We start from the raw sequence: 16557 nt of genomic DNA, 5'->3' as shown, positions 1-16557 counted from the left end.
GGTCGTGCGTAGGTACTTGGAGCCCCTCGACCAATCAACGTGCTGCTGTTTCTCATCACTGCCATTTGCTGCCAACCACCACCTGCAACCCGCCAGCACTGCAGCTACCGATGCATTTTGCTTACTGCTTCACTTGATTCCGTCTCTTGCCAGTGTTGGGCTTCAGCACTGCCAGCTTCTCCCACGTCGCCCGCTTTCTTCAAGTACACAATACCCACTATAATCCATCCGAAATGGCCCACACGAATCGTGTAAGCCAGCCTTTGTCCATAATAAATGAGCCTCCCTCGATTCTCCATGGCCCGGGCCTCCTCCACGAGCTAATCCCGCGCCTGCACCACGACGCGACCGCCATCGATTTCCTGGAACACGGATCGAAAAGGCGCAGGTTTTCCTACAGCACACTGCACTCTCTGAGCGATGCCTTGGCTGCTAGGATGACAGAGATACTCGCCAGGCTCGAAAGTGCTTCGCCCATTATCCCTGTCTTCTTACCCCAATCCCCAGAACTCTATGTGGTCCTTCTTGCCATCCTGAAAGCAGGAAAGGCGTTTTGCCCGCTCAACCTCGACACGCCCCCGGAGCGACTGAGATTCATCCTCGACGACATATCCGCTAACCTCATAATCACATTTGCATCGTACCATGACTACATTCGAGCAGCTACCACGATTGAAGTTGTATTAGCCGACCACGAACTCCCTAGCTGCAACAGCCATCTCTCCTGTAGCATACCCCAGCCTAGCACTGACCATCTTGCATATGTGCTGTATACCTCAGGGTCCACCGGTCTGCCCAAGGCTGTGAGCGTGTCCCATCGAGCCGTCACCCAGAGCTTGCTCGCCCACGACCGTCACATTCCAGACTTTTCTCGCTTTCTTCAATTTGCGGCACCTGTAAGTGTCCATTTCCAGACTAGTGCTGCCATGCTAACTCGAAAAGACATTCGACGTTTCCATCTTTGAGATATTCTTCCCATGGTTTCGAGGCAAAACCTTGGTTGGCTGTACACGCGCACAGATGCTCGACGACCTCCCACGCACAATAGTCAACCTCGAAGTAGACGCAGCCGAACTCACACCAACCGTCGTGGGCAATCTGCTCGCTGGCCGATCTAGCGTGCCCACTTTGAAGTTACTGCTCACAATTGGCGAAATGCTCACGCAGCCTGTCATCGACGAGTATGGCGGCGATACAACCAAAGAAAGCATATTATGGGCCATGTATGGACCCACTGAAGCTGCAATTCATTGTACCATTTGGCCAAAATTTCCGACGTCTACTTCGACCAGCACGATAGGCCAACCACTGGACACTGTCTCTGCTTTTATTCTTGCACCTTCTACCGAAGCTCACTCCTCGTCCTCAGTTGAGATTCTTCCAGTGGGGCAAGTCGGCGAGCTTGCGATTGGCGGTCCCCAAGTCGCCCAAGAATATCTCAATCGCCCAGACCTCACACGTGCATCATTTGTCGAGCATCCCACTTATGGCCGCCTCTATAGAACTGGGGACAGGGCAAGAATCAATACTCAAGGGCTACTGGAGTGCTTAGGCCGTGTCGTGGCCGGTCAGGTAAAACTGAGAGGTCAGCGAATCGAATTGGGCGAAATTGAGCAGGCGATCATGAGAATGAAGGGCTGTCGCGCAGCCACCGCCATGATTATACAGGAAAACCTAGTCGCCTTCTGTCGCGTCAAACAAGAGGCATCGCGTGCAGATGTATTCGCAACTTGTAAGCGCTGGCTGCCTGCGTTCATGGTTCCGTCGGACGTGTATCTCCTCGAATCGATGCCCCAACTACCCTCGGGCAAGGTGGACAGGAAATCGCTTGAGCATATATACCTGCACTCCGGCTCGAACGGGACGTCGTCAGTGCCGGCAGAGGTTTTAGATGACGCTGTGAGCCACTCAGTTTGGAGTATCGTCAGTCATCACACCACGCAGAGTCTTGGACTAGACACTAATCTTGCTTCTGTTGGACTTGACTCTCTCAAGTCTATTCGAATTGCATCCGCGTTACGAAGAGCGGGCTTCACGCTCGGTGCCATCGAAGTCATGTCCACAGATACTCTTGCAGATCTCATTGAAGTTTGCAGGGAAAGCCAAAAGGCACATGTTCCATGTAGCAACAATGGTTTCTCGGTAGAACATCTCGGTTCTGCAAAGACCCCGCTTGAGCCCTGGCATACTGACATCGCCTGTATAATGCCTTGCACTCCACTGCAGGAAGCCATGCTAGCAGAAACGAGGTCCAACCCCACTGCCTACTGCAACTGCATTGAGGTTGAGCTTTCAGTCGGTTACACGTACGACCAGATTCGAGATGCTCTTCTACTCCTCGCACAAGATACAGAGATTTTGCGCACTGGCTTCTATACTGATGCTCAACATGGGACAATCTTCTCCCAAGTCGTCTGGAACGAGCTGTTAGATTCTCAGATCCGTGAGGTAGCCAACTTCTCTAGAGAGTACTCACTTCAACATGACGATGACTTCCTACGGCCTTTCAGCGTCCAAATAGTACTTCAATCCCAACGGCCTCGCCTCCTGTTTCACATGCATCATGCCTTGTACGATGGTTGGTCTTTTGATCTGCTACTCCACGATCTTGACAAGCGTCTTCGTGGAGAAGTCAGCTTGGCTAGGCCATCATTCCGGGAAGTTGTGAGTTACTACACAGATTACCAACGCTCTGGCACCGACGTAGAACCAAAGAAATTCTGGACTGCCCTTCTCGACGATTATATACCGACTACCCTCCCAAACTACCACGGCAAGCTGGTTCAAAACCCTGCAGTATGTCGAGCTTCTGGAAAATCCAATGTCAGTCGAGGCAAGCTTTTCAAGTGTGCTCGCGAACTCGGCATCAATCCACAGGTCTACTTCCAAGCAGCCACTGCGTACATCCTTAGTCTGTATAGTGGCGTGAACGATGTTGTTCTGGGCAACGTCACTTCAGGACGTACTATACCCGTATCTGGAGTGGAAGATATCATTGGCCCCTGCATTGCTTCACTCCCATTTCGCATCAATTTTGCAGATGCTCGATGTGTTCGAGATATCCTGCACAAGACTCAATCAACGAACCGAGATATTCTACGTCACACTGGGCTTCCCCTGCGCGAGATAGCAAGAGCAGTAGATCTGAAACCTGGAACGCGGCTGTTCGAAGTCTTATTTGTCTGGCAACAGTCCATCGTCTCCGACGATAACGCATCACTTGCTGCAAAAATCGTCGATAGCGCAGACGAACTGGAGTTCCGGATTACACTGGAATTCGAACCAGTCCAAGACCACATTGCGATCCGCAGTACATACGACGCATCAACAGTATCAGACGATCAGATCCAATACTTGTTCCGACAGATTGATGAAGTGGCGCAGATGTTTGTGGCGAACACCAACTACAACATTGCCGAGATCAATCGAGGTTTTACAACCCCGTCCTTGTCTATAGCCAATCCTACGCCAATGTTACAGCATTTCCAGCATGGCCCTTCTTATGCTGTTGAGAAATGGGCCTCGGTGGATCCAAATCGGACTGCTGTAATATTCGGCCATGATGTACATGGGGTGATGAAGGTCAGAGACATGTTGACATACAACGTGCTGAACTTGCGCGCTAACCAACTCGCTCGCGTCCTTGCTGAACACGGGGTGGGTAATGACCAGCTGGTCTGTATCATCATGGAGAAATCGATCGATCTGTACATTTCTATTCTCGCAGTACTCAAGCTTGGCTGCGGCTATTTGCCGCTAGTTCCTGACACCCCAGTCGATAGGATCAAGACGATTTTGACAGATGCTCAAGTCGCAGTATGCGTCTCTGAATCGGCTGTATCAGCTACGCTATGTTTGGATCCTGTCGTCGACGTCATCAACTTTGATCTCATCACACTCTCCGATTATCCTGAACAAAACTTGGGTGTATCATATAACGGTCAGCATCTTGCTTATGCGATATTCACTTCTGGAAGCACGGGAACACCAAAAGGCGTTCTCGTCACGCAGGATAATCTCATAAGTAATCTACAGTATCTTTCAACTGTATATCCGTTCTCCACAAACTCGCGTCTGCTACAAGCTTGCTCGCAAGCGTTTGATGTCAGCGTCTTTGAGATATTCTTCTCTTGGTACGTCGGCATATCGTTGTGCTCAGCCACAAAGGAACACCTTTTTCACGACTTCGAGGCTGCCATCAACCACCTAGAAGTAACACATCTCAGTCTTACCCCAACAGTTGCCGCACTAGTGGATCCGCAAAATGTGCCAAAAGTCGAGTTCCTGGTAACTGCCGGAGAGGCTTTGACAGAACATGTACGGAGAAAGTGGGCAGGTAGAGGATTGTACCAAGGTTATGGTCCTTCTGAGACCACAAACATATGCACCGTAAGACCTGCAGTCACTCCCAACGATCTAATCAACAACATCGGCCCACCATTCAGCAACACCTCAGCACTGGTGCTCGATCCTGAGAGCCAAGCTATCCTACCTCGAGGTGCTGTTGGTGAACTCTGCTTTGGTGGATCTCAGGTATTCCGCGGCTACCTTAATCGGCCTGAACTCAACGCCCAGAAAATTATCACCCATTCAAGTTACGGGAGGATCTATCGGTCTGGTGACATGGGAATTCTTCTTCCTGATGACAGCATTCTCTCAACAGGCCGCACAGACGACCAAGTCAAAATTCGTGGTCAGCGAGTCGAACTGGGAGAAACGACATCGGTCGTACTGGATCATGGAGTCGTCCGAGACTGTGTCACCCTAGCTCTAGACCAGAAGAACACCAAAAAGCTCGTCACTTTCTGGGTGCCTAGTGCAGGTTTGTCAAGTGACTTCAAAAGACTGGAACCCTCAGCCTTCACAACTACAATTTCAGAACTATTCGATCTGTTATCCCGGCGGCTGCCAACATACATGGTCCCTTCCTATCTGGTGCCGATTTCTCGTCTGCCAATGACTCCACAGGCTAAGATTGACAAACGGCTCCTGCAGAGATTGTTCAACAGCCTCGAAGAAGACGCACTGAACCATACGACATATCTCCATGGTATTGATGAGACTTTTCAGGGCAAACTATCATCGCAATGGGATAAGAACGTTGCCCAAATTCTGGTCGAGACACTGGGTGTTTCTGTGAATGAACTCAGGCGAAGCTCTTCGTTCTTCAACCTAGGCTTAGACTCTGTCTCAGCTATCCGCTTCTGTAGTGAGCTCCGAAGGGCAGGCCTGGGCGAATATTCAGTGTCAGAAGTTCTCAAACACCCCTCGATTGCAGGTCTATCATCTCTAAAGCAGTCGAAATCATCGACAATATCTCTGGTCAAAGCATCATCGATAGAACTTTCAAATTTGTTCTCCAGGGATCAAGTTCATCGCATTCGTTTGCATGTTGAGCGGAATGGAGTCCGAGTAGAGAAAATACTCCCTTGCACGCCACTTCAAGAAGCAATGATATCGAGCGGTCTCTCGTCGCTCGGGTTGGCATATTGCAACGTCATGGTCTTCGATGTCAGAGGCGACAGTCGACAGCTTCAAAAATGCTGGGAAGCCATGGTCCAGCGGCACGAAATCCTCCGAACCTGTTTTATCGCAACAGACGATCCATCTTATTCATTTGCGCAGGTAGTTCTAGAAGAGCATGACGTCGTTTGGCACCAGCACATTATGGAGACCGGTCTTTCATCGCGCATCAGTGAGGTTGTTTCGGATCTCATGGCAGCCAGCAAGCCTCCAGTGTATTTTGCACAGGCACAAGAAAGAGATTCCACAAAGTTGCTGTTTTGCTGCCACCATGCTCTTTATGATGGTATTGCCATCTCGACTCTGCTTGCCGAGGTCCAGGAACTGTACTACGGCCGCCAACTACCATCACCCATTTCGTACGAAGTCTACTTGCAGCGCATGCTTGAGCAGGACCTTACAGAGGCGGATAATTACTGGTCTAAGCTTTTGGAGGGTTTCGAGCCTACGTCGTTTCCCACCCTTACTCCGAAAAGAGCACATACAGATCGAAGCTTTTCATCTTCGTCTAGGCGTCTGGATATGCCACTCGAGACCATTCGAAAAGCAAGCCGTGACAGTTCAGTGTCGCTTCTATCGGTTGTACAAGCTGCGTGGACAAAGCTTCTGTACTTCTACACCAACGAAAGCGATGTGTGTTTCGGCAATGTTGTCAGCGGCCGCAGCTTTCCTGGAGACAATCTTGACCGCCTGGTCGCGCCTTGTTTCAACACCTTACCAGTCCGTGCCAATTTTGACTTCAGCAAAAGCAACAACGCCTTGGTACAACTAATGCATAGTCATAGCATTGAGTCGCTAGCATATCAATTGACTCCTCTCCGTCGCATTCAGAAGAACACGCTCAACGAGGGTGGCCGTCTCTTCGACTCGCTTTTGATACTTCAGCAGCCCAGTGCGCCCTTGGATGGCTCTATCTGGAACCTGGAACAAGATTCAGGTGACATGGATCTACCGATAGTATGCGAAATTGTCCAAGACCAGAGTGACGATAGTTTAAGGCTATTACTACACTATCAAGACTCTTTACTGTCCGAGTCAGAGGCTCGTATCGTTACGGAAACGTTTGAAGCCTCCTTGTCATCTCTTGTTATGTCTCCCGATTCACGAGCCGCTGACACGGGAATGTTCGCAGCGAGTCTTCGGGCAAATTTCAACATGGACTTCAAGCGACTACACAGTGTATCTATCTTTCTGCATTCCGGATTCGAGCATATGGCATTGCTCCACCCGGATCGCGTAGCACTCGACTTTTGGCATGGTCATGGAAAAAAGACCACATGGTCTTTCGGGCGACTCAACTCTGAGGCGAACAAAATTGCACATGCGCTCATCAAAGCTGGCGCTGGGCCTGAAGAAGTCGTTCCGATTCACATTGTCAAGAGTCCAGTGTACTATGCAAGTATACTAGGAGTTCTCAAAGCTGGAGCTGCATTTGCACCGGTTCATCCCGAGCTCCCTGAAGCACGCAAGCAACTCATGTTCGCAGAACTGAAACCAAAGCTCGTACTGTGTGACGACAGCTCAATGGTTCCTCAAGATCTTACCGGAGCTACCACTCTCAACGTTGCAGGTCTTGCAGACTTGGAGAGTTTTAATCCCACTGTCGAAAATCTGCAAGATACCAACTTGGCGTATTGTTTGTTCACGTCCGGTTCGACAGGCGTGCCCAAAGCAGTGGGCATGGAACATCGCACTCCTATACAGACGATTGAGAGTTCCAGATCTCTTATCCCTTGGAACCCATCTTCTCGTCTCCTCCAATACGCAGCGGTCACTTTCGATATGTGCTATTACGACTGCTTCCTCGCTTGGAGCTTTGGTTTTACTCTTTGTTCTGCAGAGCAAAGCGATTTACTCAATGATCTTCCAGACGTTATCAACGCTCTTGAAACCGATTTGCTCGACCTTACGCCCTCTGTTGCAGAATCCCTGAAGAGAACCCATATACCAAAGGTGAAATGGCTCTACTGCATTGGGGAAGCTATGACGCCTTCTGTCGTGAGGGAGTGGCAGGGAGCATGTGTCAATTCATACGGTCCGACAGAAGCTGCATTTTGCACCACCATCATTCCTGTTTCTCCCGACGTGAGCACGTCGATTATCGGAAAGCCCTTCCCGACAACTTCATTTGCAGTCTTCTCTGAGCAGAGTGAAACGCCATTGCCCGTTTTGAGTATCGGAGAGCTATATATCGGTGGCGCACAACTCGCCCGGGGTTACTGGGGTAGGACTGACCTCACACAAGAGCGTTTTGTAGAGCGTTATAGTCAAAGATTCTACAAGAGTGGCGACATGGTACGCATGCTGAGCAATGGCGACTTCGAGTTTCTGGGGCGCATGGACGATCAGGTCAAAATTCGGGGACTTCGAGTGGAGCTAGGCGAGATCAACTCTGTTCTTCAAGAGTTGTATCCAGAGATAGCTTCTGTTACCACACAGATTCTACGCAAAGATGCAGCAGCAAAAGAGCAACTGGTTTCTTTTATCAAGTTACGCCAACCGATCAAAGAGAGCGAGGTTCCTAAGCTCCAAGGAAAGCTCAAAAGGCTAGCAAGCACACGCCTCCCTTCATACATGGTACCTCAGTTCTTTCTGGTTGTGGATGAGATACCCAAGTCCATGGCTGGAAAGATTGACAAGAAAGCTTTGGGCACCATCTTCCGACAAGGTACCGATGATACTCCACTCACCAATGGCGTCTCACATACTGCGAATCACCAGTGGTCCAAGGTGGAACTTGAAGTTCGAGATGTCCTTGCACATCTATCAAGAACCCCAACGAGCGATATCTCGCCGACAACATCAATCTACCAACTGGGTCTCGACAGCATCAGCGCTGTTCAGATAGCATCTGCCCTTCGTTCTCAAGGCTACACAGTCAAGGCAACCGACATCTTGAAGCACACTACTTGTTGTGATCTTGCCAAATTCCTGGCTCAAACCCCTGCTTTAGAAACGCTTTCAAGTGCCCAGCTGGATTTCCGACCTTTCGAAAGCAAGCACCGGATGCAGGTGTTGAAAGACCATGGTATCCAGGACAAAGATGTTGCTGCTGTCCGCCCGGCAACCCCTCTTCAAAACGGTATGATATCACAGTTCCTTGAGAAGGAAGGGGCTGTTTATATGAATTACCTCCGGTTGCAACTAGAGCCCGGTGTTGATCTAGAGAGGTTGAGGGCAGCTTGGTGCTCCACCATGAAACGCCACAGTATACTGCGCACTGGTTTCGCTCATGTCAAAGACTCACTTACTTCCTTCGCAATGATTGAATATACCCCAGAATCTGCAATTCCTCCATGGAGCACAACACGGGAACAGGAGAGGGTCGAGGAGGCTGACATGTGGTTGCATGAAACGCGACTCCAAGCCTTTAAGCAGCTTCATCTACCCCCTTGGGCACTGCGCGTCATTCCAAGCGGAGACCACTTCTTTCTTGACTTGGCCATTTTCCACGCTATTTTTGATGCGCAAAGTCTTCAATACATATTCAGCGAAGTTGCAGCCTTTTATAACAGCCAAGTCCTCCAGCCACCGAGTTCTCTGGAGGAAGTCGTTAGTCACATCATCCAGTACAACAAGCAGGACGACAAGAGTGGAGATGCATTCTGGACTGAGATGGGGGAAACTGCGAATCCATCTCGCTTCCCCAATCTGGCTCCTTTGAAATACGATCCAGAAGCTCCCTTAATATGTACTAGACGCTCTGCAAAGTCACTCCTTGACTTGGAAAACGGATGTCGACAAGCCAATACCACGATGCCAGCCGCGGGCATGGCGAGCTGGCTAGCGCTGCTGGCCTCCTATACGGGAGAAATCTCCGTGACGTGCGGAGTTGTCCTTTCTGGTCGAACATCCGAGTCCACTGGCAGTGCTGTTTTCCCGTGCATCAGTACTGTTCCAATCGCACTTACAGTAACGGACGAAAAGGCGAAAATGCTGGAATCGGTCACAGCGCTCAACGCGAACATCCAAGAACACCAGTTCAAACCACTCAAAGAGATTCAGACACTGATGGGCTTTCCGAACGAGCAGCTCTTTGACACCATCTTCGCGTACCAGAAAGTAGCGAGCGGTGCAGACCCTTGCCAGCTGTGGACTGTCGTCGACGAGAAAGCTACCATCGAGTATTCAGTTTCCATAGAATTGGAGCCCAAAGAAGGACGGCTGGAGTATCGGCTCACCTACTTGCCGCATGTGATTCCAAGAGAGCATGCTTCTCTGATTCTCGCGCAGTTGGACCACTTGATGGACAGTTTTGTCTTTTGTTCCGAGACTTCCAAGACTGAGATCCAATACTCGCACCATTTGTACTCTATCACACCAGCCAAGGAGAATGAGCTGCCGTCAGATTCTAGGCTTCTCCATGAGATGGTTGAGAGGACAGCTTCAGAGTACCCAGAGCGCATTGCCTTTGAATTCGTTGCTAAAGAGAGCAATGGAAACCGTTCAGTAAGGCGCTGGACATACGCCCAATTGGACAATGAGGGAAACAGGATTTCACAATTACTCGCAGCCCACCATGTTGAGCCAGGAAGCCTGGTAGGCGTTTGCTTCGATAAATGCCCAGAAGCTTCGTTCGCCATGCTGGGTATACTGAAAGCAGGATGCGCCTTTGTTGCGATCGATCCCGGAGCACCTGCTGCCCGTCAGACATTCATTATTGACGACTCCAGAGCGCAGGCTGTATTATCCATGTCAGTACAGTCTGCAAACTTCAAAACGAGTGCCAAAGTACCGGTCTTGGATCTTGATGAGGTCGAATGGTGCTCGCTTCCGAATCAAAAGCTGTTAGACAATAGCAAGATCAGTCCCCAGGACCGTAGCTATTGCCTGTATACTTCGGGTACTACTGGCACTCCCAAGGGCTGCGAGTTGACGCATGAAAACGCCGTCCAAGCGATGCTGGCCTTCCAGCGTCTTTTTGCCGGACACTGGGATGCAGAATCTCGATGGCTTCAATTCGCCTCTTTTCACTTTGATGTCTCAGTCCTTGAGCAGTACTGGAGCTGGTCCGTCGGCATCTGTGTAGTTTCTGCACCTCGGGACCTCATTTTCGAAGATCTTGCAGGCTCCATCCGCGAGCTCGATATCACCCATATCGACCTCACACCCAGCCTCGCGCAGATTCTCCATCCAGACGACGTCCCAAGTCTATGCAAAGGTGTCTTCATTACTGGCGGCGAGAGTCTAAAGCAAGAGATTCTGGATGTGTGGGGTCCCAAAGGCGTCATCTATAATGGATACGGGCCAACAGAAGCGACGATAGGATGCACCATGTACCCACGTGTCCCCGCAAACGGGAAGCCCACGAATATCGGTCCTCAATTCGATAACGTGGGATCATTGGTTCTGCGTCCAGGCTCCGATGTTCCTGTCTTGCGTGGTGGTATCGGTGAACTCTGTGTCTCAGGAAAACTCGTCGGAAAAGGCTACCTCAATCGTCCAGAGCTGACTGCAGAACGTTTCCCGTATCTTGACCGTTTTGACGAGCGCGTATATCGAACGGGTGATGTTGTGAGAATTCTCCATGATGGTACATTCCACTTTTTGGGTCGCGCCGATGACCAGGTCAAGTTGCGTGGTCAGCGCTTGGAGGTGGGCGAGATCAATTCTGTCATCAAGCACTCTGACCGCGCCATATCAGACGTAGCAACCCTTGTGTTGAAGCATCCAAGACAACAGAAAGAGCAATTGATCGCATTCATCGTCCGTGGAAAGATTCTGAAGGCTCAACCAGAAGTCTTGCTCGGCGACATCCGCGGTATAGCAGGCGCAAAAGAGGCTTGTAACGAAAAGCTCCCACCGTACATGGTGCCGACTCACTTTGTTCCTCTCACTTCCATGCCTCTGAATGTCAACAACAAGGCAGATAGCAGGAGACTGAAGCAAATTTACGAAGCTCTTTCAGTCACTGACTTACAGAAGCTGTCAGCACCATCTGGATCCCGAGACGAATCGTGGTCCACGCAAGATGAGAAACTTCGAGGTGTCATGATGCAAGCCCTAGGTGTAAGCAAAGCGGCCATCACTAAAGACTCAAGCTTCTATGAGCTGGGCATGGATTCTATCTCCGTTATAGGCGTTACGCGAGCCTTGAAACAGGCTGGGTTCACGGAAGCCACTGCCTCTATGGTCATGCAATGTCCCACAATCAGGCGTCTGGCCAAGGCTCTCACAAACAACAGTGCCTCTGAAGACAGTCGTGGATCAATACTCGCCGCACAGCAATCCGTGAATGCCGTCAATCATCGTCATCGACGAACAGTAGCGAGGTGTCTGTCTATCGAAAACAGCGACATTGAAGCTCTCGCACCTTGTACGCCTCTACAGCAAGGAATGATTGTAAGATCACTGGAAAGTGAGAAGGGTCACTACTTCAATACCTTTCAGTTCAGGTTGAACAGCGACATTGATGAGCAGAAGCTGCAGGATGCATGGGCAAATGTGTATGCCACGACCCAGATCCTCCGTACAGTGTTTGTAAACACTGAAGAAGGCTATGTGCAGGCTGTTCTTGGTGGCATTCGCTCTTTGGAAATCATCCAAACCACTACCCAGGATCAGGACCTCGCCAGCCACTTAGCCGAGCTTCGGCAAAACTGGATTAGCCCCAACGGTGTCGAGTTCCGGTGTCCATTCGAGCTCCATCTTGTTACAACACAGAAACAGAAGCTACTAGTCATGCATGTCTTCCATGGCTTGTACGACGGCAACAGCATTGGTCTCCTTCTGCAGGCTGTCTGGGACGCATACAATGGAAGGAAATCAGTGTTGGACTCGCCTTCCTTTCACGCAGCTCTTGTCCGTGGTCCACTGAGAACGGTCAATGGTGCAAAAGAATTCTGGCAGAGTCGAATATATGCAAGTACTTCACCTCTCCCTGGGCTGTTCGACAACTCTGTCCAGGAAGATGTTATCGTCACGCGGACAACTCAGGCATCGGCCAATTTCGACAGCATCAGACGCCAACTCAACGTCACAGCGCAAGCTATAGTACAAGCTTGCTGGCTCAGTGTGCTTGATGATTATGCCAAAGGAAATGTGGCAACCGGCATAGTCGTGTCTGGACGCAGCATTGACCTTGAGGGTGCAGACCATGTACTAGGACCTATGTTCAATACTATTCCGTGCCACCATCGGGCTGAACGCAGCGAGCCTTGGTCATCAATCATCAAGAGGGTACATGAGTTCAATGTCGAGGCTCTCCCGTATCAACATACGCCTCTCAGGGATATCATGAAGTGGTGCAAGAGATTACCGAATCAGCCCCTCTTTGATAATCTTTTCGTATACCAGGTCGCACAAGATAACGAGGAGTGGGCGAGAAACGATGTTTGGGAGATCTTGGATGGGGAAGCCGTCGCTGATTACCCCCTCGCCTTCGAGGTTGAACATCGGGACGGAAATGTATTGAAACTTACACTGGCTGCCCAAGCGCATGTTACGAATGCACGTATTGCAGCAGAACTTCTAGACCGGTTTGAAGAACTGCTGGATCGAGCTCTCCGTGACCCATCGGCTGTGCTCGAGCTGCCAGTTAACCTGGATGAAGGAGCTGAGAGCATCACCCCTGTCAAGTCTAGTAACCACACGAACGGTACATCGAACTTTGTGTGGAGTGACAACGCCATCGCGATCAGGGAAGAGATTGCCAGTCTGAACGCGAACGAGACTGAAAGCATTAACGAAACGACATCCATCTTTGAGATTGGCCTTGACAGCATCGATGCAGTCAAGCTCTCCTCAAAGCTCAAGAAGCGGGGAGTGCAGCTTTCAGTCAGCGGCATCATGCGTGGATTGACCATTGAAAAGATGGTGCAGAACATAGCCATGTACAGTGGTCAAGCTGAAGAATCTTCCTCGCGGGCTGACTTTGATGCTTACAAAAAGAAGCTGGCAGGATACTTGAGCGATGCGGCTCTCGACACCAACGATGTCGAGAAAGTGCTTCCTCTGACGCCGTTGCAGGAAGCTATGGTCGCGGAGATGATTACATCAAAGTACACGAGATACTACAACTACGACGTGCTGAAGCTTGACTCGAAAACAGACGCCAGCAAGCTAGAAGATGCTTGGACAACAGTTGTCGAGGCCTCGCCTATTCTGCGCACTGGCTTCGCTGAAGTAGAGGATCCAGAAATTGAGGCCTCTTTTGTACAGGTCATACAGCGTAAACCACATGACTTCTGGTCGCATATCAAGTCTAGCAGCGCACCTAACTTCAACGCGCTCTTTGAGAGTCTCCGGAAAGATGCAATCCGGCGACCGCTTTCGACGCCGCCCTTCTGTCTTAGGCTTATCGAAACCCCCGACCAATGCTATGTTGTATTAGCAATCGCGCATGCCTTGTACGATGGATGGTCTCTCGGGTTGCTCCACTCTGATGTTCATCGAGCCTACCGCGATGAATTTGAAGCTCGACCATGGTATGAGCCGTCATTGGTAAACATAATCCAAGCTTCCGGATCTCATGCTGCAGGTTTCTGGCAAGACTACCTCTCTGGGGCTCACACCAGCACGTTTCCACGCAGACTCGAATCTGACGAGAAAGGCGTCGTCCATCGCTTTCAAGAAGACAGCCAGGTAGCACTGGTCGACCTCCAAACCTTTGCAAGAAAGAACAACATCTCACTGCAGACAATTGGCCAAACAGTTTTTGCTCTGGTAACAGCTTCTTTCACTCGCTCTCTCGACGTTACGTTCGGTTCAGTGCTTTCAGGACGCGACAACGAAGAAACAGCGCAGCTCATGTTTCCGACTATGAACACGGTGGCTATACGCACAATTCTCCATGGAACAAGCGTTGAGATGCTACGATATGTGCAGGATAACTTTGCAAATATCAAGCAATCGCAACACTATCCCCTTCGGAAAGCCCTTTCGCAGGCGGGAGTTGATGGGAGATTGATCGACAGCCTGTTTATCTATCAAAAGAGCTTGGAACGGGGGGCAGATCAAGGGGAGAGGCTTTATACCAGTGTCGAGGGCCACAGCGATGTCGAATACCCGGTGTGCGTTGAAATGGAGGTAATGGACAATATGCTGGTGTGGCGTTGCGCGGTCAAAGAGGAGGTTTTCGATTCTGAAGGAACACAGCAGTTGCTGAAGCGGATGGACGATGTGTTGCAGTACTTGATGAGCCGACCGGAAGCGCCAGTTATCGAAATCACCTCGCAAGGCACATCAGTATGCGGTTTGCCAGCTTTTGAAGAAGCTGGAACCCGGAAATCACAGCGTGCCATGGAGTCTGGTGGAAAGTCAGGCACAAATGGCTTGAATACAGCAACGGCCAGCAAGATGCGCAAGGTACTGGCTGCAGTTTCAAAGACACCAGAGGATGAGATCACGAGCGATATGACCATCTTCCACATGGGATTGGACTCCATCAGCGCGATCAAAGTGTCGTCTCTTCTGCGCAAACAAGACATTATCCTGAGCGTTGGTGAGATGTTACAGGCCGGCTCAGTCGAGAAGATGGCTGAGCTTGTGGACGCCAATACTGCTACGCTTCCGGAGCACAGCGAGGACTACCGACTTTTTCTCGATCAATCAACGCAAGGTCTGGATAGATTGGATATACTAAAGCGAGCTGGAGTAGATGATTCCAATGTGGTCGAGATTCTGCCAGCCACTGCCGGTCAGCTTTACATGCTGTCGATGTGGCTCAACACCAAAGGCGGCAACTTTTACCCAGATTTCACATACCAGATGAAAGGAGAGATATCGTTTGACAATCTGCAAAAGTCCTGGCAGGCGGTGGTGACTGCAAACCCGATCCTCAGGACATGTTTTGCGTCGGCTGGCAATCACCAGGTATCGTACGTTCAGATTGTGCTGAGAGATGTGGATACCGGAATCACGGACATGACTGGATGCGGAGAAGACGAGATCCGTACTCTGATGCAACGTGCTGCGGCTCAACAACCATGGGTGAAGTTGTTCGTCTCGCAGGAATCGGACGGCTGGACGTTGAGGCTCAAGATCCACCATGCATTATATGACGGAGTCAGCTTGCCGTTGCTCGTACAACAACTCGAGGATCTTTGCAACGGCGCTGCATCACAGCCATCAAATGACATACTAGGCAGGTTCCTAGCCAGCGGCTACTCGATATCAGCACTCGAAAAGCGCAAGGAATTCTGGACGCAGTATCTAAGCAGCCCGGCAACCCCATTACCGCAGCCCCGGGAAGCGCCAACCACACGAACCGAAGTCTTCAAGCCGTCGATAGTCCCAACGTCGAACCTCGAGGCCACAGCCCGCAAACACGGCGTATCAACACAAGCCCTGTTTCTCGCCGTGTACGCAAAACACCACGCACGCCTTCACGCTGGCGACACAAATGACACCGTCATCCTGGGCATCTACCTAGCGAACCGCTCGCTCGCCATCGACGCCATCTCGTCGGCGCCAATCCCAACTCTCAATCTCCTCCCGATCCGCATCACAAGCCCGCTATCACGCCCCATACCCGCTGTGGCAGCGCAAATCCAGCACGACCTTCGGCGCCTCAGCGACGCGGCCATTGCTAGCACAAGCCTCGCTGAAATCAGCACGTGGACAGGCATCCAGCCCGATGCTTTTGTCAATTTCCTGTCGTTGCCCGATGCGGTGGCGCCATCTGTCTCGCAGGGACAACCACAACATGAATCCGCGTCTGTAAGAATCCACGCGACGCAGCAATGGCAAGACAGCGTTAGCACGACGTGTGCAGTGCAGCACTTACCTCAAGATTCCGATGATATCCTGGCGGAAATGAGGAATGAGGCGGCTAATCATATGTACTTGGTAAGTCTCATCTCCTCTATGCACACCTACCAGACAGACTATGATATTGGTACATGAGTAAAAGCACCATGCTAATCATGAAATGCAATGCAGCACGCAATAGACGTGGAAGCTACAGTTCGACATGGGAAATTAGACATTGGTGTTTTTGCTCCGGGGGAGATGCTAGGGTTGGAGCGAGCGGAGCATCTGGTCGAGGGGCTTGTGCGAGATTGTAAGCATGTTTGAATGTGGAAATTCTTTTTT

General features: G+C 50.6%; 1 protein-coding gene across 1 annotated transcript; it reads left to right on the top strand.

The window, feature by feature from the left end:
- Positions 1–233: 233 nt before the first annotated feature.
- On the top strand, positions 234–16539 carry SETTUDRAFT_141443 (uncharacterized protein; the record flags this gene model as incomplete). The annotated part of the gene is made up of 4 exons (XM_008031780.1): positions 234–896; positions 943–6243; positions 6358–16311; positions 16405–16539. 4 exons carry the CDS (start codon positions 234–236, stop codon positions 16537–16539), a joined length of 16053 nt encoding a protein of 5350 aa, XP_008029971.1.
- Positions 16540–16557: the final 18 nt, after the last annotated feature.

The sequence above is a fragment of the Exserohilum turcica genome, assembly GCF_000359705.1.
Source record: "Exserohilum turcica Et28A unplaced genomic scaffold SETTUscaffold_6, whole genome shotgun sequence".
NCBI lineage: Eukaryota > Fungi > Ascomycota > Dothideomycetes > Pleosporales > Pleosporaceae > Exserohilum > Exserohilum turcicum.
The sequence above is the reverse complement of the archived record's forward strand: the minus strand, read 5'-3'. Positions and strand labels throughout refer to the sequence as shown.